Here is a 24,707-nt window from a genome sequence, read left to right on the forward strand (position 1 = left end):
GAGTGACAGGAAAAGCTGGAGAACTGGAAATGGGAGAAAAAGCTGTCACAGACGTTGAAGGGATAGGCATAACATCAATATCAACTCCTGGAGAATGACCTACACTAGTGGAGGCCTTTGCTTTGGCCCTCGCTGTAGCTTTTCTAATTTGGTCACGCTGCAATTTGTCTAAGTGTGTCTGTAAAGTCTTCCATTTACTCTTCTCCCAGTCTTTACATTCGTCACAATTCAATTCCGGAAAACAAATTTGTTCCCTACAAGTACAACAAATGGTGTGTGAGTCATATTTTGCAGCCTTTGCTGCAGTACCTAATGCTAGACAAACTAGAGTCAGACATAATGGTCAAAATTCCAATTAGACAAGTCACAATCAAAGAAATAATCCAAATTCTAGCTAAGCTAGATAGCTGCGCTACCAAAAGCAAAGAGTACTTCAAGGACGATCTCCGACCATCCAGCGAAAACGAAACAAGAGCTGCTAATAACTGGTGTTCAGTCATTAACCAGCAGAAACGAATTGAGCTCTTTAGCTATGTTGTACCTATTCTTCCCTGATAGTGGGCAGGGCAGTATACCTACACCCAAAATAAAGGAGAGCTGCCGCAAATTTCAAATTTTGAGCTGCCGCGTAAAGTAGAAACTATAGCTATGTAATTATTTGGTGTTACTTATATAAAAATAAAGAATGAATTTCAGCAATCACTCAGCGCATTTGACATTTCGCCGTCAAAAAGTAAACAAAGCACACCGCCATCTATTGAGGAAAATGAACACTAATCATTCACTAATGGGAGAGGAAGGACAGAAACATTTTCGAGAATAGATAAAGATTTTTGCTTGCGCTTCTTACCTCTAGCATCATCTGATCTCATGGGTGGCATATCGAATGGGTAAATATACAGCTACAGTATATAAAAGAAATTATTAAAACCGTATCATCTATGTCTTTCAAGCACTCTTAGAGCAAGGAATTCGTGCATTGCCAAATGTCTCATTGTTCTGATTAAAAGTTCTGACTTGGTAGAGCCTTCTCAAGTGGAATCCTTAAAAATATTTATTAATTTAAAGTTAATATCAGAAACATATTTGACTTACACATTTTCATTACAGTACTAACAATTATTTTCATAAAAATATAAGAGATATGGCATAATTTTTGATGTCAGGAAATTGTAAACAATATGTGGCGCCGCCCTCACAGCTGCTCAATGAACTAATGGTAGCTGATTCAAAATCAAGCCGAACCATGGGAGTTCCTGGACCACAGAAATGAAGTTTTTATGATAAAACAAAGTTTTATGAATACTTACCTGGCAGTTATATATATATAGCTTAATCCCTGTCGAACCGGCAGATTTTCAAAACTCGCGGCAACCGCCGAATGGTAGGTGTCCGATAGGTGATTAACAACCCTTACAGGGTGGTAGTTGGAATCATTCCCGTTTTCAGTTCCTCAGATCATCTCTTGCCCAACCTGTCTCCTGAGGGGAGGAGGGTGGGGTTTAAAATATATATATAACTGCCAGGTAAGTATTCATAAAACTTTGTTTTATCATAAAAACTTCATTTTTACGAATAGAACTTACCTGGCAGTTATATACATATAGCTGATTCACACATTTGGAGGAGGGTGAAAGACAGCCACCATCGTTGGGAAACAACTAAAAGTCGTAGGTAAACACCTTGATTCCTTACCTGATAAGGTAGCTGACTTCAAAGGTTCCTGCCTCTTGAGTCGCTTTCCCTTAGGAGCGCCAGCCAGGTGAAGACCTGTTATGCTGAAACAACTCAATCGAGTCTGTCAAACGGGTGAGACCAACAACGTGACTAGACTTCTGTACTTCCTATTCCCCCTTCTATTACCTGTAACCTTACTCAATCTAACCACCTAACCTTGCAGACTAGATATACACCTATCTAGTTAGACTGGGGTTGCTGTTCCCACAAGGAAGCTTCCTCAGACAACCATAAAAACACCAGCCCAATTACAGGTATTCCAAACAAAAGTTAAGGTTGAGGGGAGGCAGTAACTCCTTTACCCAATACCGAAGCCGTAGCTACATACGGGCCCAAGGCGTAACATTTCTCATAATCGACTCTTACCTCTCTGAGGTAATGAGAAGCGAAAACAGAGTCGCTTCTCCAAAAAGTGGCATCCATTATTTGTTTAACTGACATATTCTTCCTATATGCCAGAGAAGTTGCAATGGCTCTTATTTCGTGAGCCTTCACCTTCAACAAGCCAAAGGTCTCCTCTTCATATAAAAGGTGAGCTTCTCTTATTGTCTCCCTCAAAAAGAATGATAACGCATTCTTCGAGAGGGGCTTTTGCGGATCCTTCACTGAACACCACAAGGAACTGGAAGAACCTCTTAAGTCCTTTGTCCTAGAAATATATGCTTTGAGGGCTCTAACTGGACAGAGGAGTCTCTCCTCCTCTTGGCCCACTAAATCAGTGAGGTTAGGAACCTCAAACGTCCCCGGCCAGGGTATGGAAGGGTTCTCATTCTTAGCAAGGAAGTCGAGCCTTAATGCACAAATTGCTCCATTACAATTGAAGCCTACTTGCTTCTGTATCGCCTGAATCTCGCTGACCCTTTTTGCTGTAGCAAGAGCCAACAGGAAAAGAGTTTTCTTCGTTACGTCTCTCAGGGTTGCTTGCGAGATGGGTTCGAACTTCCTGCTGCACAAGAACTTCAAAACCACATCCAAATTCCAGGACGTGGGTCTCAAAGTCTGCTTAGTCATTTTGAAAGACTTTAAAAGGTCTCTCAAGTCTCTATCTTGAGAAAAATCTATGCCTCTGTGCCTAAAGACAGTAGACAGTAAGCTTCTGTATCCTTTTATGGTGGATACGGCCAGTTTAGAATCTTGCCTGAGGGACAAGAGAAAATCGGCAATCTGGCTCACAGAGGTAGTGGTTGAGGAAACCTTATGCTGCTTACACCAAGATCTAAAGGTTTCCCACTTTGATTGGTAAACTCTCTGTGAAGAGACCCTCCTCGCTCTGGCGATAGCTCTCGCAGCTTGAGCTGAAAATCCTCTTGCTCTGACAAGCTTCTCGATAGTCTGAATGCAGTCAGTTGAAGAGCGAGGGGGTTTTGATGATACCTCTCGAAGTGGGGCTGTCTGAGAAGCCTTGGACTTGGAGGAAGACTTCTCGGAAAGTCCACTAACATCTCCAACACCTCTGTGAACCACTCTCTTGCTGGCCAAAAGGGGGCTATCAGGGTCATTCTCCCTGAATCTAGGAGGGCGAATTTCTTGACGACTAGATTGATAATCTTGAACGGAGGGAACGCATAAGTGTCTATCCCTGTCCAGTCAATCATGAAGGCGTCTACTGCTATTGCTTCTCTGTCCGGGACTAGAGAGCAGTAGTTGGGGATTCTCTTGTTCTGGCTGGAGGCGAAGAGGTCTATTGAAGGCCTCCCCCATAACCTCCACAGTTTCTGGCAAATTTGAAGATTGAGAGTCCATTCCGTGGGCAGAACTTGCCCTCTTCTGCTGAGCATGTCTGCTCTTATATTCTTCTGCCCCTGCACAAATCTTGTCAACAGCTCCACTCCGTGGTCTTTTGCCCACAGAAGGAGCTCTCTCGCTGTTTCGTAAAGAGACAAAGAATGAGTCCCTCCTTGCTTCCTGATATATGCTAGAGCCGTGGTGTTGTCGGAATTCACTTCTATTACTCTCCCCGCGACAGATTCCTTGAAGGCTTTTAAACCTAACCAAATGGCCATCAACTCTTTCCTGTTGATGTGCCATCCGATTTGTCCCTCTTCCCAAGAGCCTGAAACCTCTTTGTTCTCCAGTGTTGCTCCCCACCCTGACTCCGAAGCGTCTGAGAACAACACTAGGTCTGGGTTCTTTCTGCGTAGGGAGATTCCTTCCCCTAAGATCGAGGGATCCAGCCACCAACTCAGATGCTTCTTGATCTCTGCTGGAATGTGGAAGGAAAATGAGTCCTCCTGATTCTTCCTGTCCCAGATTCTTGAAAGGAAGTGTTGCAGAGGTCTGAGATGCAACCTCCCAGAGAGACAAATTTCTTGAGCGAGGAGAGGGTGCCCAGCAAACTCATCCACTCCCTCGCCGAGCACTTTTGTCTCCCCAGGAAATACTGAACCTTCTCGAGGCACTTGGTTTGCCTTTCTTGTGAGGGAGAAGCCCGAAAACGAGCTGAGTCCAGAACTATCCCCAAATAAAGAATTGTCTGACTCGGTTCGGTCTGGGACTTCTCCTTGTTGATAATGAGACCCAGATCCTGAGCCATCAGAAACGTCTTGCGTAAGTCCTCCAGACACCTGTTCTTTGACTGGGACCTTATCAGCCAGTCGTCTAGGTACAGGGAAACTCTTATCCCCTCTTGATGAAGCCATCCCGCCACATTCGACATTACTCTGGTGAACACTTGAGGGGCTGTGCTGAGGCCGAAACAAAGAGCTTTGAACTGGAAGCATTTGTCCTGGATTACAAACCTTAAAAACTTCCTTGAAGTCGGGTGGATGGGGATATGAAAGTAAGCATCCTGCAGGTCCAGGGATACCATCCAGTTCCCTGGGCGGACTGCTGCCAGCACCGACTGAGTCGTCTCCATGGTAAACTTGGTCTTTTCCACAAATCCGTTCAATGTGCTGACATCCAGGACCGGTCTCCATCCACCCGAACTCTTGGGCACTAAAAACAGACGACTGTAGAACCCTGGGGATCCTAGTTCCAAAACTGGTTCTATCGTTCCTTTCTCCAACATCTGGTCTACTAGATTCAGGAGTGCCCCTTGTTTTATAGCGTTCGAGTACTGAGCCACTAGGGCTCGTGGCGTTGTTGAAAGTGGCGGTTTTCCCGTAAAGGGAATCTTGTACCCTTCCTTGATGACTGAGAGGGACCAGGTGTCCGCCCCTCTTGCTTCCCATGCCTGCCAAAAGTGAGACAGCCTTGCTCCTACTGCTGTCTGGAGGACTTGTTTCTCAATTCCTAGAGCGTGTTCTAAACGTCCTTCTGTTCGCTCTACCCCCTGTTTCTTGTCTTCTTCCTCTGAATTCAGTTCTAGAAGGAACTCTGCCCCGAAAGGGCTGCTGAACTTTCTTTTCCTCCTTCTTAGCAGCTGAAGGAATTGCCGGAGGAAACCTCCTAGCCGAGCGAGTAAGTAGATCTTGCGTGGCTTTATGTGCCAGAGTCTGAGAAATATCCCTGACCAAGGACTCCGGAAACAAATGCTCCGAGAGGGGGGCGTATAGGAGCTCTGCCTTCTGAGCGACTGTAGTAGATTTGGACGTGAAGGAGCATAACAAAGCCCTCTTCTTCAAAATCCCCGCAGTAAAAAGAGAAGCCATCTCATTTGCTCCATCCCTCAGAGCCTTATCCATACAAGCCATAATACTGGAAAGGTCTTCAATTCCTGTTGCCTGAATGGTTTCTGTCCTCTTGGATAAAATTCCAAGAGACCAGTCTAAAAAACTAAACACTTCAAAAGACCTAAAAATTCCTTTAATGAGATGGTCTAGTTCCGTCATCGACCACATCACCTTAGCTGAGTTAAGGGCATGTCTCCTAGAAGAGTCTACTATACCAGAGAAGTCCCCCTGGGAGGAGGCAGGAACTCCCAGGCCAAGAGCTTCTCCAGTCTCATACCACATGCCCGCCTTCGAAGCAAGCCTAGCTGGAGGAAACGAGAAGGTGGACTTTACTGCTTGCCTACGCTCCTTAAGCCAGTTATCAATCCTGGTCAGAGCCTTCTTCGCAGAAATGGAAAGTTTCATTTTAATAAAGGCTGACTGCTTCCTCGATTTCTTCCTGTTAAACTGGGACTGAGGAGAACGAGGAGCAGCAGGTTTAAACTCCTCCCCATACAGCTCCAGAAGAAAGCGAGAAAGAACCTTATAATCATCAGCCGCATTAGAAGGTTTATCTTCGTCCTCTGAAACGTCTTCCAAATCATGCATTCCTTCCATCTCCGTCCCTTTCTCTTCTTGCTGTACTGCGCCCGGGAAGGACGTACGATCGCCGAATGCGTCCTGGCGACGAGAGCTGGTTGCGTCCTGACAAACCGCCCTAGAAGCGTCCTGATGTAGAGAGCTGGATGCTTCCTGGTATCGAGAGCTGGAAGCGTCCTGGCGTCTAGCGTTGGATACGTCCTGGCGCCGAGAATTGGATGCGTCCTGACGTCGAGAGGAGGATGCGTCCTGGCGTCGAGAGAATTCACTGCGTTCTTTCCTTCCTGGAGAACCGATGTCGTCATCTTGATGAACAAAGGAAGAATGCTCCCGGCGAGAGGAAGAAAATTCCTGTCGCTTATAGCGTGGAGAGGAGAGGAGTTGAGCCTCAGAAGAACCCCGAGGTTTTTGCTTGGGAGAAAAGAGAAGACTCTTTTGTCCCAAGCTAGAACTGCGCCACTTGTTGACTCGAAAGGGAGAGGAATCCAGTTCTCTCTTATCTCTAGAAGAAACCTCAGCATGCGTCTCCCTTCTAGATCTCTTCACTGGTAACTTGGAGTCTTTACGTCTGACCGACTGGGGGGGAGGACGGCTAAAGGCCTGAACCAGTGAAGCTAATTGGCCTTGCATGACGGTCATAAAGGATTTTGCCGCAGCCGCTGCATCTTGAGGTTCCGAACAAGGTTGTCGAGCAAAGCTGGGAGAAGGAGAAGGATCTCTCGAGAATTCTCCGGAAGCAGAAAGAAGAGATCTCTCCTTCTTCCGTACAACGAGTGGAGAACATTCCAACAAAGGTCTTGACCTTTTCGCTGGAGAGACGTTCCGGTCGTCATCGGAAGCAAAAGATTCAGGGCTACTCCATGCACCCGAAAGGGGAGAGCGAGTACGAGGTTGATCCTCTTGCTGCAACCATCTTCTTTTGATCGGCCTCGAATCCTCATACTGCCATCTACGTCTAGGAGAGGGGCTAGGAGAAGACGCAAGCCCTTCCGACACGCCTTTTCTGTGGCGGTCATAAGCAGCCTGGGAAATAGCAACAGGACTGCTTGAGGCGATGGCTGACCGAGGATACGTCCCTCTCACCCCCTTACGATCGTCGACGTACCTTCTCCCTTGGTCCTGGGAGCTTGGTAGAGGTCTAGATCTAGGGGCATGACAGGGTCGATCAGTCGCCACCTCCACTGCACTTGCACAAACACTATCACTAACTTCACTAGCACTCTTACCTTTCTTCAAGGCTGCAAGTTGATCCTTTAATTCTTTCATCTCAGCCGCCATCCTGGCATGCGTACTGAGGGTCCATAACAGCAGTTACAGTTCCTGTAGAAGGAGCAGGGGTTACCACCTCGGGAGAAGGATCTACTTCTAAGGGTGATTTAGGAATAGAAGGGTTAAAAGAAATGTCTAGGCTAACATCACTCACAGACCTAGATTTAGATTTAGAAGCCCTCCTTAACTTATCCATTTCTAATTTACGCACATAGCGTTTCATTTCCATCCACTTCTTTTCATCCAAACCCTCGCATTCTTTACATCTTTTATCCAAGGCACACTCAAAACCCCTGCACCCTAAACAAACAGTGTGAGGTTCCACCGAAGCTTTCGGCAACCTAACCTTGCATTCCTCATTCACACACACTCGAAAAAACTTAGGATCAGACATCTTATCCAAGAACAGTCAAAAGAATAAACCAAAACAAGCCACAAAAGCGACTGCCAATCCAAAGGTCAATATACGTCACCAATAGAAGTCCAAACACAGCGACCTAGGGAAGCGAGCGAAAAACCCGACGGAGAACCAACAACGATGTTGTCAGTCCAACCGGCAGAGACGATCTGAGGAACTGAAAACGGGAATGATTCCAACTACCACCCTGTAAGGGTTGTTAACCACCTATCGGACACCTGCCATTCGGCGGTTGCCGCGAGTTTTGAAAATCTGCCGGTTTGACAGGGATTAAGCTATATATATATATAACTGCCAGGTAAGTTCTATTTGTAAAATGCTGGTTTTAAGAGGTTTGATTGTATTGTATATTAAATTTTTTTAGTTAAGTTTCTACCAAAATAACACTTACTATAACTTCCGTTCTTTGGGCAATAAGCCTTTTATTTTCCACCTGTGATAATGCCAGTGACTCTAACTTTGTCAGAAATAGTGTAAATCTTTCAGTACCTACTGCCACAACCAGAAGGAGTTCTCATTCATTCAAGCTAAGGCTGCTTTCGATGAAACTGACCAGTGGCAAAAAATGGGACACACTAAGTATAATACACCATAAGATGGTTTATCTCTGATTTTAAAGAAAAAGCATAGCTACTTAGCTCTGTGGTTCCACTATTGATGGATACAGCTACAAATACATACAAAATTTCAGACATTTCAGCAAGAAATTCTTATCTTTATTACTTTCAGTGAATGAAATATGCTATGCCACATGCACAATGAATTACTTACATGGGATAAAATGGAAGGGTAAGTAATCACTTGCATAAATACCGATCAATGGCCTTATCAAAATCAATTTCATAAATCATTCGCTATACTGACATCTTGAAGACAGATATGTCATACGTCAACAGACAACTTAAACTGACAACATTAATACTTGAAAAATAAGACACACAACATTACTACTTTAACATTAAGACAGTCCCAATTTAAAATTAAATTTTAAGCTCTCACAATCATTGTCAGCCAAAAGAAGTGCTCCATCTTATTATAAGGTGCAGTACTTTTACAAATATGGACACTGATGCAATCACATTTACCAGTTGCAATTACATGCGCCTGTTAAAAAACTAAATAATCTCCTGACAAAAAGTTTCAAGATCTGGAGATAAAAACAGCAATTACTGAAATGTGCCAGTCTGTTTCTGAAGGCTAAGATATGATGGAGTTGTGAGTTCTCTGTGAGTATCTCACAAGAAGGACCCTCCAAAGTTTTGAGAGTCACTCAATTTAAGCCAGAACAACAAAAATAATATCTGTGCTGAGTAGACCTCAAAGTAATAAAAGCAAGATGTCATATTCAAAACTATCTTAATTTTGGACCACAGCATCAATTTTCTAGGCCTGACAGTCAAGATTGGAAAGAAGTACATTGCCAACTTCTTACTGAGAGATGCCAAGAAGAGACCAACTGATGTACACCACATTTAGGCTGCCTGGATGACTTGGAATATAACAACCAATCTGATATAACCACCAAAAAGCCTCCCAACAGGGGGTCATTAATGGCAATCATTCTCACGAGATTAACCTGAGATGAGCTGCTAATGACCTCTTGACTTGGTGCTTCTTGGTTCCTGAGGTAAGCAACTGGTAAGCAGTCCAGCACGAAAGTCACAGCCTTATTTGCCGGATGCCCTCCATGGACTGGGAGGCTCTGTCAATTGCCAAAGGTGCCAATATTTTTAAGTGAATGAATACTCCTATAACACTAACATGAGCAATACGCTCCTCCCTCTGCCAGTAAAATCAGTTTGTACAAGACACTAGCATTTTTTGGTGCATATCTCAGTAAGATTAGACCACATATTCAGCAGCTTCCTAACATCACAGGTTTCTTCAGCAACATTACCATGTCAACTGAGGACCCTGCAAAGTTCTAATGATGATGTTCACATCTCTCCAATGCAAATAAAAAGTTCGAAGACCCTTAAGTATCCTGTACTTTACTGACCAGACCTTATCCTCTCCTACAACCATCCACAGTCCCACACACATTGTGGACTGCCAGGGCTTGAGATCCAATTCACTAATATTATTTCAATGGAAGAAGTAGCTACCAACTGCCCATTAGACTGCCATATTCATTTGGTTAAACTCCTTTATTACATTGATAATTGAATTAATAATACTAATAGATTGTGATAACTCTACTCTAGGCCACTGCTAAAGGAATATCCACACAAAAGACAAAGGTTTATATTCAAGTAGGAACAACTGTACCTATGACAGAATAACTGCTACCTTATGAAATTATCAACAGAAAAATTGAAATGTTCAGGAACATTTAAATTAAAGAATCCAAACTAGGAGTGTTCAGAAAAGCAACACTAATCTAGCTAGAACTACATGTACTCTCAACTCTGACATATGGTGTTGTACCTGTGACTTTTCACTGGCTGACTACTCTTACGAAATGCTGCAAACTGATCCCTTTCACTTGATGAAATCTAAACAGAAACATTAAATAAAAATAGCCTGATTTCTCACAAAGTAAGTTTGACCTTAATACCTTCCTTATGGATTTATATTAAAAGAAAAAAACACAGCAATTGTAAAGTGGAACACCATAATACAAATTGCCATACAGTAAGTAATAATCAAAATAGTATCCCTCTTATCTGGTGTGTATAATAGATTAATTTCTACACTACATAAATTCAATAGCCAATGGCCTAAGAAAAACTTCAGAAAGACTTACGTTCCAACTTGACTCGTTGCTCCATCTTTGAGGTATTATCTTCTGTTTCAATATAGCCCAAGTGCAAAGTGTTCATTTCGTCCATCAATTCTTCATCTACTGACATAACGGGCCCTGACGACAGCCCGCCAGCACCAACCCCTTGCCCACTGGGCTGCTGAGGAGGCATCATCCCAGGTGGCCCTCCTCCCATACCAGTGGGCATCCCATACCCAATACTGGAGGGATGTTGATGAGATGGATGAGAGTGGGTATGGGCGTGTGCAATAGGAATTTGGGAACTAAGGTATGGATTTACATACACAGATGTTTGCGTAGGGTAAATTGGAGAAGGCTGCGATAACATAGGTGAAGGATGCGTGAGCATCGCTGAGTTCCCAGAACCAACAGGCCCTGAGGTACCAGCGGCAGAGGCTGCTCCTGAATGGCCTGACAAGTTTGGATGGGCAGCATGACTTTGATGGGATGAGTGGGGTGGATGGGGCAAATGAGTTGGTGGGAATGCATGCATCCCATAGTTATGGGCCATAGCAGGGGGTAGGATGGGAGATGAAAAGAGGGGGGAGTGTACAGTAGGGGGATGGGGACCCCCCATATGGGGAGGCAATGCCATGTGGTACATCGTCATGTGGTCACGCGCTTAAAACCATCTGAAATCAAGAAAAGGTAAGCATAAAACAACAGCTCAGTATTTACCATGCAGACATGGCAGTACACTCTTGCATTACTTACCTAAAATGTGTTCAGCAAATAAGAATAAATTCAATGCACTAAACATACTGCATACTATGCATACAGCATCTAATAATGGATGTTAACCACAACGGAAAACTTTTACCAATAAACACCACATAAAAACAGAACACTTTCAAAGGAATTCCCAATAATAAATAGCCAATTCAGAAATCTATCACTGTGTACTAAAATCATAATCGATTACGAATTCACAGGAAACAAAAAAGATGACTGTTAGCAATATATAATCTTTGGAACAATAAACATCACTGTACTGTATAGAGTTAAGCTCTTGGTGGACAACTGAAACCAAATCAGTATAACAAAAGGCAATTGCTGGAGAAATGCTACACTAAATTTATTTCCAAATCAAGTCATAAGACACAAGGTTCCTCTTTAGTCTACTGCTAATGTTAAAAGCCTTCAAAGGGTACCACATCAAAGACTTTGCACAAACTTATAAACAGTAAACCCCTAATTACTAAGAGATTAAAGGTCACCATTCTAATTCCTGCCAAGAGTGCTCATCAATAAAACATCTATATAAATAACCAAGTTAAAAATTATTCTGGGACTGAATGACTGATCAATTATTTCAAATGACATCATAACTGCAAGAAGCCAGAAACAAAAAATGACAATGAAGACATACACAATCTCATAAGTGGGTAGTACCACCAATGCACCTCATGCAGTGCACTGTTGGCAGTACTTAAGGTTCTTTGCAGCATCCCTTCGCTTCCTGGTTGCAACCCCTTTCATTCCCTTTACCATGCCTCCTTTCATATTCTCTTTCTTCCATATTACTTTCCACCTTCTCTTAACATTTAATTCATAGTACAACAGCAAGATTTTCCTCCTATTACACCTTTCAGGTCTTTTTACTGTCAATTTCTCTTTCATCACTGAATGACCTCATAGGTCCCAGCATTTGGTCTCTGGCCTAAATTCTATATTCTATCCTACTCTAAACAGACATCAGCTTCAACTTTTACCTAATGAACACCATATTCTTTGGAAGCTTGAATTTCAAGTCAATGGCCCCTGTGGGTTTGTTCCCTATGAATAGGGTTGATCTTCTGAATAATAATAATAATAATAATAATAATAATAATAATAATAATAATAATAATAATAATAATAATAATAATAATAATAATAATAATAATATGAAGGAGTAGACCCTCTTTTAAACAGGTCTTATTAAAAGGATGGCTGTATTATGCGAATTTATCTTATATAGTGTCTTTTCTATCCTCCTTATGATTCGCTTTTCAATAAAAGACTTCCAATATTCCACACACTGTCCTTTTCCAACATGAATATCGGCCAGTTACTGACTAACATCGCTGAGCCTGAAAAGCGAATCATAAGGAGGATAGAAAAGACACTATATAAGATAAATTCGCATAATACAGCCATCCTTTTTAATAATAATAATAATATCATGACCTGAAAATCGAAATAAGAAGGATATGGGATATGCCTGTGGAAATTGTACCCATAATCTGTCCCTGAAAAGGAATCTGGAAAAACTAGATCCCAAGTAGCTCCAGGACTCATGCAGAAAAGTTGCTACTAGGAACAGCGCACATAGTGAGAAAAGTGATGGACTCCTAAGGAGGCAGGATGCAACCCGGAAACCCACACAATAAAAACCACCCACTCGAATAGGATGACTGTGATAGATGCCCCCCCCAAAAGGAAAATAATAATAATAATAATACCTACAACACTTTTACAAGGACACCATTCTAGTAAAATCATATCTAGAAAACTGCAGAACATGTATGCAGTCTTACATGAAAAAGAACATATGCCACTAAAATCATATGTAATAATCATTAGCAAGGATAATCAAAATGAAAATCAACTATTTCAGTCTTAAAATAAGAATTTAAATTGAAAACAATCTACAGAAGAGCAAAACTACTGATAGCCTGTCTCAGAATGCATGCACCAATATGTAAGATAGATCTGCAATGAGGTGAGATATGAAATGGAGGAAAAGCTAGCCTTTCTAATCCCCTGAGAGCAGAGGACAGTTTTATAACTTCTTGGTAGCCTTTACTCTCAACGGAATAGAATATTAAGTTTAGGCCAAAGGCCAAGTGCTAGGACTTATGAGACCATTCAACACTGAAAGGGAAACTGAGAGTAAAAAGTTTTGAATGTGTAACTGGAGGAAAACCTTGCAGTTGCACTAAAAAATAATTGTTAGGAGTGTGAGGAAAGTAAGATGAAAGAAGAGAATAAGAACAGAAGTACAGTAAAAGGAATGACAAGGATTGCAACTAAGAGCTGAAGAGATGCTGCACAGAGCCTTGAGTAATGCTTACATTAGCACATAGCTCACAGTGAAACACTCTTGCTAGCCCAAAGGATTGGTTCTCAAATAAGAGCACTGAAAATGGAAAGTGGTAGAGTTACAGTTAGAGCAAAGTAATAAGAGACCAAAGTGAATACACCAAAAATGGGGCTGAAAAGACACTAAAAGGACACTACTGTCTACAGTCCGCTTTGCAAAACACACTGGTAAACAGTAACCAGTTTTAAAAATATACAACAAATAATTCAGAACACGCCAATAAAGTCCTCAACTTGCACAGCAGACTTCCACAGACATATGCCTTTCTGGGACATATGGATATAAAAAAAGACCAAGATTAATTTGGAAAAAAAAAAAAAAAAAAAAAAAAGACAAACACAACCCAAGATAAACTTACAGATATAAATATACAAAAAACCATTAAAAATGTAAATGGCCAGGATATTTCAGACTAGTACAGCTGCATATATTTTTTTTTAAGCATACCATCATCAATGAAACTGCTCTGAGGATTGCTACTACAGTACTACTTTGACTCCATTTAGTAACTGTGCTTGCGGTGTTTACACATTTTACGCCATCTAAAAAGTCTCTCCTCCACCTCTCTTCAGTGTTTTCCAGTAAAATGAGTGAAACACTGCTAAGCAGTACAAGACAGCGTTAGACTAATATTCTGTGAAAAGACCACCACAGTAAAGCCAAAGACAGGAAGGGTTATAGTACAAGAGGTGGCTAAATAAAATGTCATCCGATGACAGCCTAAGCCATGATTTCCAGTGTTGGGGGAAACAAAACCACAACTTCATTGAATTTAATTTAGAAACTACAAAATGTGTGGTTCTTGTGCACTATCATTTATAGTCACCTCCATACTTTCATCATCCCTAATGTTCTTTCTTCAGATGTTCCCTTCGCAAGGCTAAACAAGAAATGAGTGCCAAACAGTCTCCCATTTTTATGCTTTCTGCCTGAATATTCATTGATCCAGCAATTCACCAATATCCTCTCACCATGTAAACATCCAAAGTGCTGCATCCCATCCCTAAAGTTCCATCACTTACACTTCTGAAGTATATTACCAATCACAAGGAAACGTTTGCACTTTATACTGCTGTCACAACACAATAATATATTGCACAGGCTGCTACTTAGGTAACATAAGATAATGAAGGCTATAACCTGGTTGCCATTTTATACTGCACCCACTTTCTATGCCCTGATGGCAAATCTTCATGAGTAATTGTTTATCCAGGCATTCAGCAAATTTCACCAACGTGATACACTATAATTGTTTATCCAGGCATTCAGTAAACTTCACAGAAATCCTAAACGTGATATACTGTCACAAAAATGTACAAACTGCATTATGCTATCAAGAACTCAACAGATTACTAGTCAACATACAGCCACCTCTTTATGCAATACTGTATCAAAACATCCTGTCCTAGTAAGAGATGCCAACCTTTACTTACCTAGCCATATTATAAGATCATGGATTAGTCAGACCCACAATATGGATAATTTTCTAATTATATAAGAAAATTAGTCTGAATACTCAGCACATGAAAATGTAATATTTTGACAAGCAGAGCTATCATGTTTATTTGTAGGATGACAGCAAGCCCAACATAATAATTATTGGATTACTGTTCCCTTAGCTTGCAGAAAAAACTATACACATGAACTGAAGGACTTTCTCTTCACTAGTGACAACCACACAACTTCTAAGAGGGAATGACATTTCCCATGAATTCACTTCAAAACTACACTCCTACTACAGAAAAAGTGACTTAGTTTAATAGAGCCCTTCTCTTCTTAATCTAATTCAAATGCAAGTCTGTCTCTCTCTTGCCAGACCATATTAGTTCTCATGGAAGTTTCTCCTCTGCAATCATGTCATGGACCAACACAGTCAGTGATGCATAAATTGTATTAGGGAGCAGAAGTTATGTACAGATACAGCCAAGATATAGCTGGCTCTAGGAATGCTCCAAGTGAATAAGTTTGAAAGAATAATAAAACAATAATAGCAGAAAAATTACAAGTGACCTATTTTAGAGGATTTTGAAAGCAAATTAGTGGGAAGTGATTATTCTGGTGTTATGATGTGCACAAGTGCTAGTCTTTGGGGAATTATATATGAAACACTATTATGACAAAACAATCACATGTAGTGCTTCCTGATGTCCTACTTTCACATGGACTCCCTTGGTGACAATATGAATAAGGTACAACTAGTGGTAAATTCCATGAAAAATTACAGTAGTGTTCCCAAACTTAAAGCTGCATAACTCTTCAAAACACTTTCCCAGTACAATGAGATGTAAACCAAGATTTTTTCAAAAAGGTAAGCAATACTACATTTTCTATTGTTACTATTTGAAATGAAAATTCGTTTGGTTCAGCAGAGAAGGGGATTAATAAAAAAAAAATAAATATCATTGATAGAGAGATATGGATGAAGAATATAAAAATATGTGTAGAAATCAACAAACATACATATCTACTATATACAACAGACTGCACCATGCAGGAAATCTAAAATAACAATTCATGGCATTTTACAGTATTAGCCTTTACCATACTGTGAGTAAAGTACTGGCATCAATAATACCAGAAAGATTTCCAACTCTAAGGTAAAGAAAAGTAAAGGGATAAGAATTGCAATACTGGACATGTTGGCACTATGGCACCAAAGAAGAACATGGATGGTGATGCTATGCAAAGGAAGTAACATACACAACTCCCTGGTGGGCGGGTGGGTGTTTTTATATGTGCAAGCATTTAGGTAGCTACGGAAAGTTTTCTGTTGGAATGGAGCTCTCAGGAGACTATCAAATATGATACTTTGGGGCAGGGATCTAATTATATTTACCACCATTAAGAAAAAGGAACCCATCTGAGCAATCTTGATAACAATATGGATCCTGGGATGCAACTTACATTAAAAATATACTGTATTCATCAACAAAAACCAAGAACAATTGGCCAAGGACCAAGAAGGCACAAAAAACAAGATAAACATCCAGAAAAATAAATGGTTCATATGCATCACTGCACAATCCTGGCTATTCTTAGGAATGCTCTTGCTGGTTATTCAAAAAAAAAAAAAAAAAAAAAAAAAAAAAAAAAAAAAAAAAAATCCTGATAAAATAACATAAGCCTTTTACACAGGAATATTCCCAGTGCAAACTGTCACTGAAGTTTGGTAACATGGTGGTTATTTGGTGGCAAGCAGGTGAGTGACTGGGCACCACAAACTCACCTATTGGCAACCCATCACTTGTTCCTTCAACAACTGGAACTATCTTGTGAAGCTGAGGTGGGATTATGACAAAAAATCTTCTTGTACAGACAAAGGTTAATACTGTACCTGTATAAAAACTTGTACTTGATATAAGGCATCAAGCCTGAAAGCTTCATGTAGGCATGATTCTGTTATATAAAGAAACAGAATGCTTCTAGAGAAATAAAATTAAACAGAAGATAGTTTCTTGTTCTATAATGATGGGTTACTGACAGGTGAGTGGCTAGCACCCAACCACTCATTTACTTCCACCAAAATTTCCTAGGTTACAAAGGCATAAATGCCTTGTAACCTAGGAAAAATACAAATTATCTTATGAGCACATAGTTATTAAAACAGTTTAACCAAACCACTGTATAAGCACATAAGCCAGTTCTGTGACAACACCATGAGAATACTAACTGTCACATAAGCAAGTGATCATACTTCATTTATGCCTGCATGGTTCCAAAGAAGGATCCTCAGATCCAAACCAGTATCTGCTATGGAAGGGAACATTCACAATAAATCACAAGGGAGGAGAGAACAGGAAAGGTAGAAGTAATGCTAATCTCTTAAGTTCATAGGAACAAACCTGCAACAAAGGCAATTCATAAGACTTACGTATACAGACCACTTTGTACCTCTAGTATTCTAATGAGAAATCTTGTGCAGAAAGGTTAATACCTGTATATATACTCTTACTTGATATAAGGAGTCAATAAAAATTAGCATCTACATCAGGAACTTATAATCTTCATTACAACCAACTAATGTTCTTTATTAACATTCTAAATATCCTATAGATTACATATTTTAAAAACTGTTCCTGAAATGATGAAATCTATACTAGGCATAGGCTTGGCTGGCTGGCTATGCTAATTTGCTACACCAAGCTAGGCTAGCCACTAAACTTTGGCCACTGATAGGACACACTATGCTACCCTGCTACATGATCAATCAGGCACAAGAGGCACTCGGCAAGGACTATTCCTAGTAGTCCTAGATACTCAGTCTCCCAGTTTGGTTAAATATATATCTAAAGCTACCTTAAGTTATAACTTTTAGCCCAGGCTACTGAGACTATTGGCTAGAAGTAAATCAGGTTAGGAAGCCGATTCACTGAATGGTTAAACTTGTAAATGTACAGATACTGGCACCAAAAATCCAGTCACCATCGCTGAAAATCCAGTTATTGTCGTCGCTAGACAAGTGCCATAAAACTGGATTGCCAATAACCAAGACAGCCTGTACTTGTCTTGTGATGTTTCAGACGTTGTGAGCTAACTTAGGGTTACGGCTTGTCTGACTTTGTCAAAATGATTTTTCTTAAGAGAAGCTGCAGGTATTACCAAATTAGCAACCTTAGTATCAGTTATTTCTCACAAGCATGAGTGGCCCCCTAGGCTTCTCAAGCTTTGACAGGTTCTGATAAATTTAGCCAAAAACCTAAGACAAATCAACCATAATCAACTGTGACTGCTGAATATGACTTTTATATACAATAACACTCCTTACTCATCTTTATTAACACTGCAAACCGAATACTTGTGACAGCATTACATTTGTACTGTGCACACTCAGTAATTTTATTTACTGTACCATGTAAATACTGTATACAAATATATACTTCTAATGCTATTTAATTGACACTAGCACAATGAATAGGCCATTTAACAACCAAATTTGCAGAATAGAACAGAATATTGAATTTTGGCCAAAGGTCAGCGCTGAAAGGGAAATTGATAGCAAGGTTTGAAAGGTGTAATAGGAAGAGAACCTCGCAGTTTCACTATGAAACAATAGTTAGAGAGGATGGAATATTAGATGGAAGAAAGAGAATATGAACAGAGGTACAGGAAGAGGAATGAAAGAGGCTGCAGCTAGGGGCTGAAGGAACGATGCAAAGAACCCAAAGAACCTTTAGTAATGCCTACAGTACACCACATGAGGTGCACTGATGTCACTACCCCCACTAGGGGGACCATATATGTGGAGCCAAATCAAACCACTACTTCACTGGTTCCCAACTGGTGTGCTACAGCACCATCGACTGAGGGTGCAGCAACATTTGGGGAAAAAATTAATTACAAAACTACAAAACATTTTTTTGTATCATCAATTCTCTTTCTCAGTTCTGGTATCAGCAGTATTGATCGTTTGATATCCACCTGCCCATCACTACATATATTTGAATTGGTTTTGGTGTAAGTTTAAACAAAAGGTGTTCTAAAAACTGGGGTATGTTTCAGATATAAACGGCTAAATCCATTCTACTTTAATAAGTAGAACTAACACAAACACATTTATATTTTTACCTGAACATTTTTTTTTTTTTTTTAAAGAAAACTTGCCTTTATAACAAAACGGGAGAAGAAAGTGTTTTCGAAGTGCTACCGCCAAATGCATTTTTCTGTGTTTTTGCTGGAACTGATCATTCAGACTGTAACACTGGTGGCAGGTGGGCGAAAGGGGGAGGAACTCTCATGCACCTGCCATCACCATGCAGGATGAACTGGAATTATGATATACATGGCTCTGGTTTGTACACCTGAGAAAATTTTAAAAATTTGTGATTTGTTTCTATGGGAATACAGGACAACCAATCAGCTTTTAAGTAGGAGGTCATCTCCAACCAGAAATGTCACGTTTCTGGTCATAATAATGAGCAGGTGAGTGAAGCCTCCTGTAACCTCCTATTCTGTCTGGCATTGGGATGCCAGAATGATAGGGTCCTCAGCCAAAGTGAGAGGTGTCTGGATTCTTGCTTAAATAGGAAAATCTCAAAAAGAACCAAGCATGACCGCTATGAGGGTGTCACACATCACATATATAGACTTGACAGAGAAAAATAGCCCGAGCTACCAATAGGTTCGAGCGTGGTACCCAGCCACTCACCTACCTACTGCTACTATGAGTATGCTGTACCCAACCACTCAACTACTGTACAGTAGAAGCCCGGTCCTCGACCGTACTAGAACTCGACATAATCAGATTTCGACACGAAATGTTGAGTAAATTTTGCGTCGGAGCTCGAACAACAAACCAGAATCCGACCCAATGAATCATATGATGTTTGGAGAAAAAAGAGTTTCAGGCGGCTGCCGCTAGTTGGCATTGTCGGTGGCATTCTTCCCATGCGTATTTAAAAGCATTTAAAGCCCACACACTCTGCTGCTGCTGTTGTTTGGAGAAGTACACCTTGTACAGGTATATGTCATAATTTTTTGACTTTCTGCACTGAATTTTCATCCAATCATGGGTCCCAATATGTTAGGGAATCATAATATTTACTGAAAGATGTTTTACAGTGATTTTGTACACTATTCCAGTAGACTCTGTATGATATTTACCATAAATACTGAATGTTTATGTAATTAGTACCGCAATACACCACCAGGGTGGCGCTGTGGTTTGTTTACATCTGCTCATGCCAGAAGCTGCCGAGTTTCGACGTAATTTAGGAAATTTTTCTTAATTTTATGATAACAGACATACAATAATTTGGCTTACAAATACTGTAATATTATTTTACTGTGATAATCAGGCTTGTTTTTCAATGTTATCATTATTAACAACAGTTTTCGTGTGTGCCCGTTACAGTACATTCTGGTAGTGCCTATAGACTACCTAGCCTAGCCTATGGCGCTTGGTCTACCATCAGTAATACAGCCGCATTGGTCGCAGGCCAATTTTTTTGATACAGTATGCATTTAAAAATGTAAAATGTTTGATTCAGTCTTTAATGCATTTTTTAAATATGGGGTAAATGCCTTCTTTGAAGGACTTTGATTTGGCGGTGGGGTAGGCGTAGCCTCACGATGTAAGTTATTCAACTCTGAACTTATTTAATTGTAATCTGTGTAATGTTTTGTATAAAACGGTAAGGTTGGGGTAATGACTGATGGTCAGGAATGGATTAATCCATTTTCAGTTATTTCTTATGGGAGAAATTAATTCATAATTTGACTAAATCGAATCTAGATGCTTCTTCTGGAACGGATTAGCGTCGAGGACCGGGGCTCTACTATACTTGCACCAATGAGCAAACTATCTATTGCCAAAGAAATTCACATAAAACACATAAAATGTAGTGCAGACCAGTGTTCTGGAAAGCAAGACTGGCTTTGCTTTAGAGAGGCCATTGCAAAGGTACATGATCAGCTTTAAAACAATACTCAAACTATTTACGAAAACAAAATTTCTACACTGATGAAGAGTCAAGCAAGATAAGGGTGTGTCCAGAAGTAATCTGTTATTTAAGTGTTGTTATGTATTTGTCACAGCTTGATACTTATTACTGTGCTGTTACTATTGTTTTAGAATTTGAGTATACTTTGATATCTAATTCAACTTTGTAATACTAATTTATGATGGGTAATATTAATTACTTTGCAAAGATAAGAACTACATATTTCTCTGACTGCTAAGGTTACCAGTATATCACATTTCATGCAACTGGTAAAATTACGGACTAGAGTACTAACATGCCCCTCTAGCTCCATTTACGTGCAAAACAGGCACTGCGTTTAGTACCAGGCCCTTGGGATTACTGTAAAAACAGAAACAAAGGATGGTAAATATTGTAAACATAAACAAAAACATACAAAAAATAAAGTAAATATCAAGGTTGACAACTGGCAGGAATCAGGCCATGGTAGTAGGTCTGCTGTCTGCAATTTAACCATGAACTTCTGACCATTAGTGTTGGTGCAAGGTACTTGTTACACCCCAGCCCCTCGTCTGAATAAAGTACCAGTAGCCGATAAAAATTAATTGGGACCTCACTGAGTAAAGAGATTTTTTATGGGGGTGGATAAACCAAGTACAACTGAAGTGCACTAGTAACAACCCAAAATGCTTAAATCAAAAAATAAAAAGAAAAATACAAGAGATCAAAATATGGGATTTAGGATTAGGTCTACCTACTTTTAAACTGTACATCTTAAAACATAACCTGAGCCAAGAGTAGGAAAGAGGTAATCCTACAGTTTAGGGGTCCGAATTCACTGCATTACATAAAGTCAAGATCAGCACACAGATTTATCAAATATTTACTGAATCATGAAAAACAATGAAAAAATATGCAGTTTATCTGCTTACAGAAGCAGAGACTGAAAAAAAAAAAAAAAAAAAACAGGGAATAAAGGGGGAATGTAAATAAACAAAAATGTCTGGGGATACGGTCCCATAGAATTTTGAGAAAAATGTATATCTCTGCTTCTGTAAGCAGATAAACACTCATTTTTTCAGATTCATCAAAAAGTGGTAAATGAAGAGCAAAAGGCAGTGCCAGGTTCCTGGTTCCTAAGCGCTCACTCCACAAACACAGTTGCGGGCACACTACACTATTCAAGTAAGGTGCAGAGCTTTATTTCCTTTGTTTTTTTACAATCTCTGCTTCAGTAAGCTCATGAACTTTTTTTTTTTGCTAATATTCTTCTGTTTGCAGATCTATTGGAAGAAGATATTGAAAATGGGAAAAAAACTTAAACATACACAAGGAAGCTGTGAATTTGGACCCTTAAACTGTAGGGTTACCAGGGCTGATAAATTCCTATTGTGTCATTCACAAGGTGTGACATCCTCACTTTCTTCCTTTCAAGAAACCCCTAGCTTGCACCGAGCATCGGCTACTCGTAAGCTAACCTGTGCTTACTACGTTATAACCTGCGTGTATTGGGTATCACATCTTTCTCATTCCTTTACGCATTTACGCGAACCCACGTAAAAAGCTAAAGCGAGACTGAATGACAAGAAAACCACACGGGCAATTTACCACACTACGTCAAATCCTCGTGGATAATAATAACAGCACCTTCGGCAACACTTTAATAACGACGTAAACCACGAGACGAGCAAGACTGCTGCTGTGACGTTCAACAGGAAGTGAAGACATCCCTTATCGTCTTGTGACTCACGACGCCGAAAGCAACGATACGAAGGACATGACATCACCCGAAACCTTATGTCCATGAAGTCAGAAGGTTATTCGCACCGAAAAGGGGGCAATGGAGGCGCCCTCGTGTCAAATATAGCTGGAAAAAGAACGAAAACCTCGGCCAGGAGAAATCCGGCCTTGACGCTTTCCAATTGTTGACATTTTTCCGAAGGGGATTTACGGGGATTTCTCCCTTGTTGGAGATTACCCGCCCTTCTTACCTTCGTCCGCGAATCCTGCAATGTCCGACGACCATCCATACGACAACGCAACAAACGTCAGATGCTAATAAGTTGCGTTAATCCTTGATATCTTCATTCTTCCCGATTTGGTGCATTAGTCACTACTCTCCCACCAAAACATTAGTCCTTATGGTTTTCGAGTCGGACGGGAAAACAAAAGAGGATCGGAGCTCGTTTTCTATTAGGTGTGAATCTCTTATAATGGGTGAATATGTTACAACACTATTGCTGTCTACCTCGTAAGTCTATAGTTTTTTTTCGTTTTCCTTGCCTTCACGAGAAAGAAAACATTTAAAGGGGGACTTTGCTTTAATATAATTATGCATGTTTGGTCAACAAAGTCAGTGTTTTTATTTAAATAATTCGAATGTTATCTTACATAATTTATTCATCCATCTTTCCCGTATAATAATTGCAGTAAAACTGAAGACTGACACCGCGGCCTGGTTCCCGTCAGTCGACGACCGGAATATTTACAGCTTTTTTATGTTTTTGTTCATGTCAATGTGATTTGCTTATATATATTTATGATATTTACTATCTTTTGTTTATATTTTTACGTTCATCCCCAGGGTGTTAGTACTCAGCCATTTTTCACGTAAACTGTTAGTTACCGAACCAGAGGGGTTCGGTGGCAGTCTTCAGTTTTACCTAATTTCACTCGTTTGGTCGACAACAGTGTTTTGATAGAGAATTCGAATGTCATCTTGTGAATTACATTAATTCATCCTTCATAATTTATATTAGTTAATTACGGTATTCTTATCCAATGAAAAAAGCAAAGCTTGTTTTTGTGAGGGACATGACAAAGTAATTATTGGTAAAAGCTGAGCACGTTTTTGTAGCCTACCTACTGTTACTGGTTGGAGCAAATTTCCGGCAAAAAAATTGCAAATTAAATTACATGGAATGAAGGAACTTCAGGTAAATGTAACACTGTATAATTTCAGCCAAGCAAACGAAAACTGGTATGTGCAAGCGATACAGGATGCTGCTTGCTCTGTGATAATTGTTTTGATTAAACGTGCATTTGACAAATTACTGACATTGAGTGCTTCCTTCCGCCTTGCAACCTATATGCACAGGAGTTAATGAGGAAAACTCATCGTAATATTTTTTGTCCTCTGTTTCTTTGTTATCTAGCCTTAGAATATGGGGGTGACATTTGTTAGATGAATTTTCAGAGTTGGGATACAGCTCGTATATAGTGTTATAAACTTCAACGGTTGACATTTCTGAAAACGCTTTACTGAAACTTGTAATACAAGCTAGAGGTAGACAAAAGTGATTCTGGACTGTGCTTGAAGACTACACATACAAACATGTGTGCTTAGATATGCATCCATATGCATATACACTAAATACACTACACTGCACACACACATATATAACTGCACCTAGGAAATGTGCTGTAAGTAAGCGAAAGCGCCCGGTGCATTCTTCTTGTATTTCATTCCTGAGGTTTCTGCCATAATACGTTATTATGATACACAAGGTGGCATAATATAATATAATATATATGTGTGTGTCCGTGATCTTAGTATAAGCGAATACCACAGGAAAGTAACAGGATGAAGTTTAGCATCAAGCGCTTTCATGTTTATTCACACGCTTCCTCGACGGTACAAAAGAGACAGTTTATACAAACTTTACATAGTAAGAGCAAGGCCCACCAGGTGGTCAATTGTCAAAGGGTAATAAAGAAAGAGATAAAAGGTCACAAACTGAGACTACATACTTAACACTAAGAACTATATGGTTGCCCTTTCTTATAATTATAGTTCCTAGCGTTAGTATGTTGTTTCAGTTTG

The 24,707-nt window shown here is 40.2% G+C and overlaps 1 protein-coding gene across 3 annotated transcripts in view; it reads right to left on the reverse strand.

Moving 5' to 3' along the window:
- tamo (PUB and ZnF_RBZ domain-containing protein tamozhennic) overlaps positions 1–23,055 on the reverse strand; it is a 59,204-nt gene extending 36,149 nt beyond the window's left edge. Inside the window, exons 1-2 of one of the 3 annotated variants that reach the window (XM_067132632.1) lie at positions 22,876–23,055; positions 10,364–11,013 (exon numbers count right to left, since the gene is read on the reverse strand). In XM_067132632.1, coding sequence (XP_066988733.1) covers positions 10,364–10,991 — 628 coding nt within the window. In that variant the 5' untranslated portion in view covers positions 10,992–11,013; positions 22,876–23,055. Of the gene's footprint in view, positions 1–10,363; positions 11,014–14,899; positions 14,919–22,492; positions 22,809–22,875 lie in introns of those variants that run through there. The other 2 variants (XM_067132640.1, XM_067132622.1) reach the window with 2 other exon arrangements.
- Between the last annotated feature and the right edge of the window lie 1,652 nt (positions 23,056–24,707).

Source organism: Macrobrachium rosenbergii, chromosome 3, assembly GCF_040412425.1.
Source record: "Macrobrachium rosenbergii isolate ZJJX-2024 chromosome 3, ASM4041242v1, whole genome shotgun sequence".
In the NCBI taxonomy this organism is placed as follows: Eukaryota; Metazoa; Arthropoda; class Malacostraca; order Decapoda; family Palaemonidae; genus Macrobrachium; species Macrobrachium rosenbergii.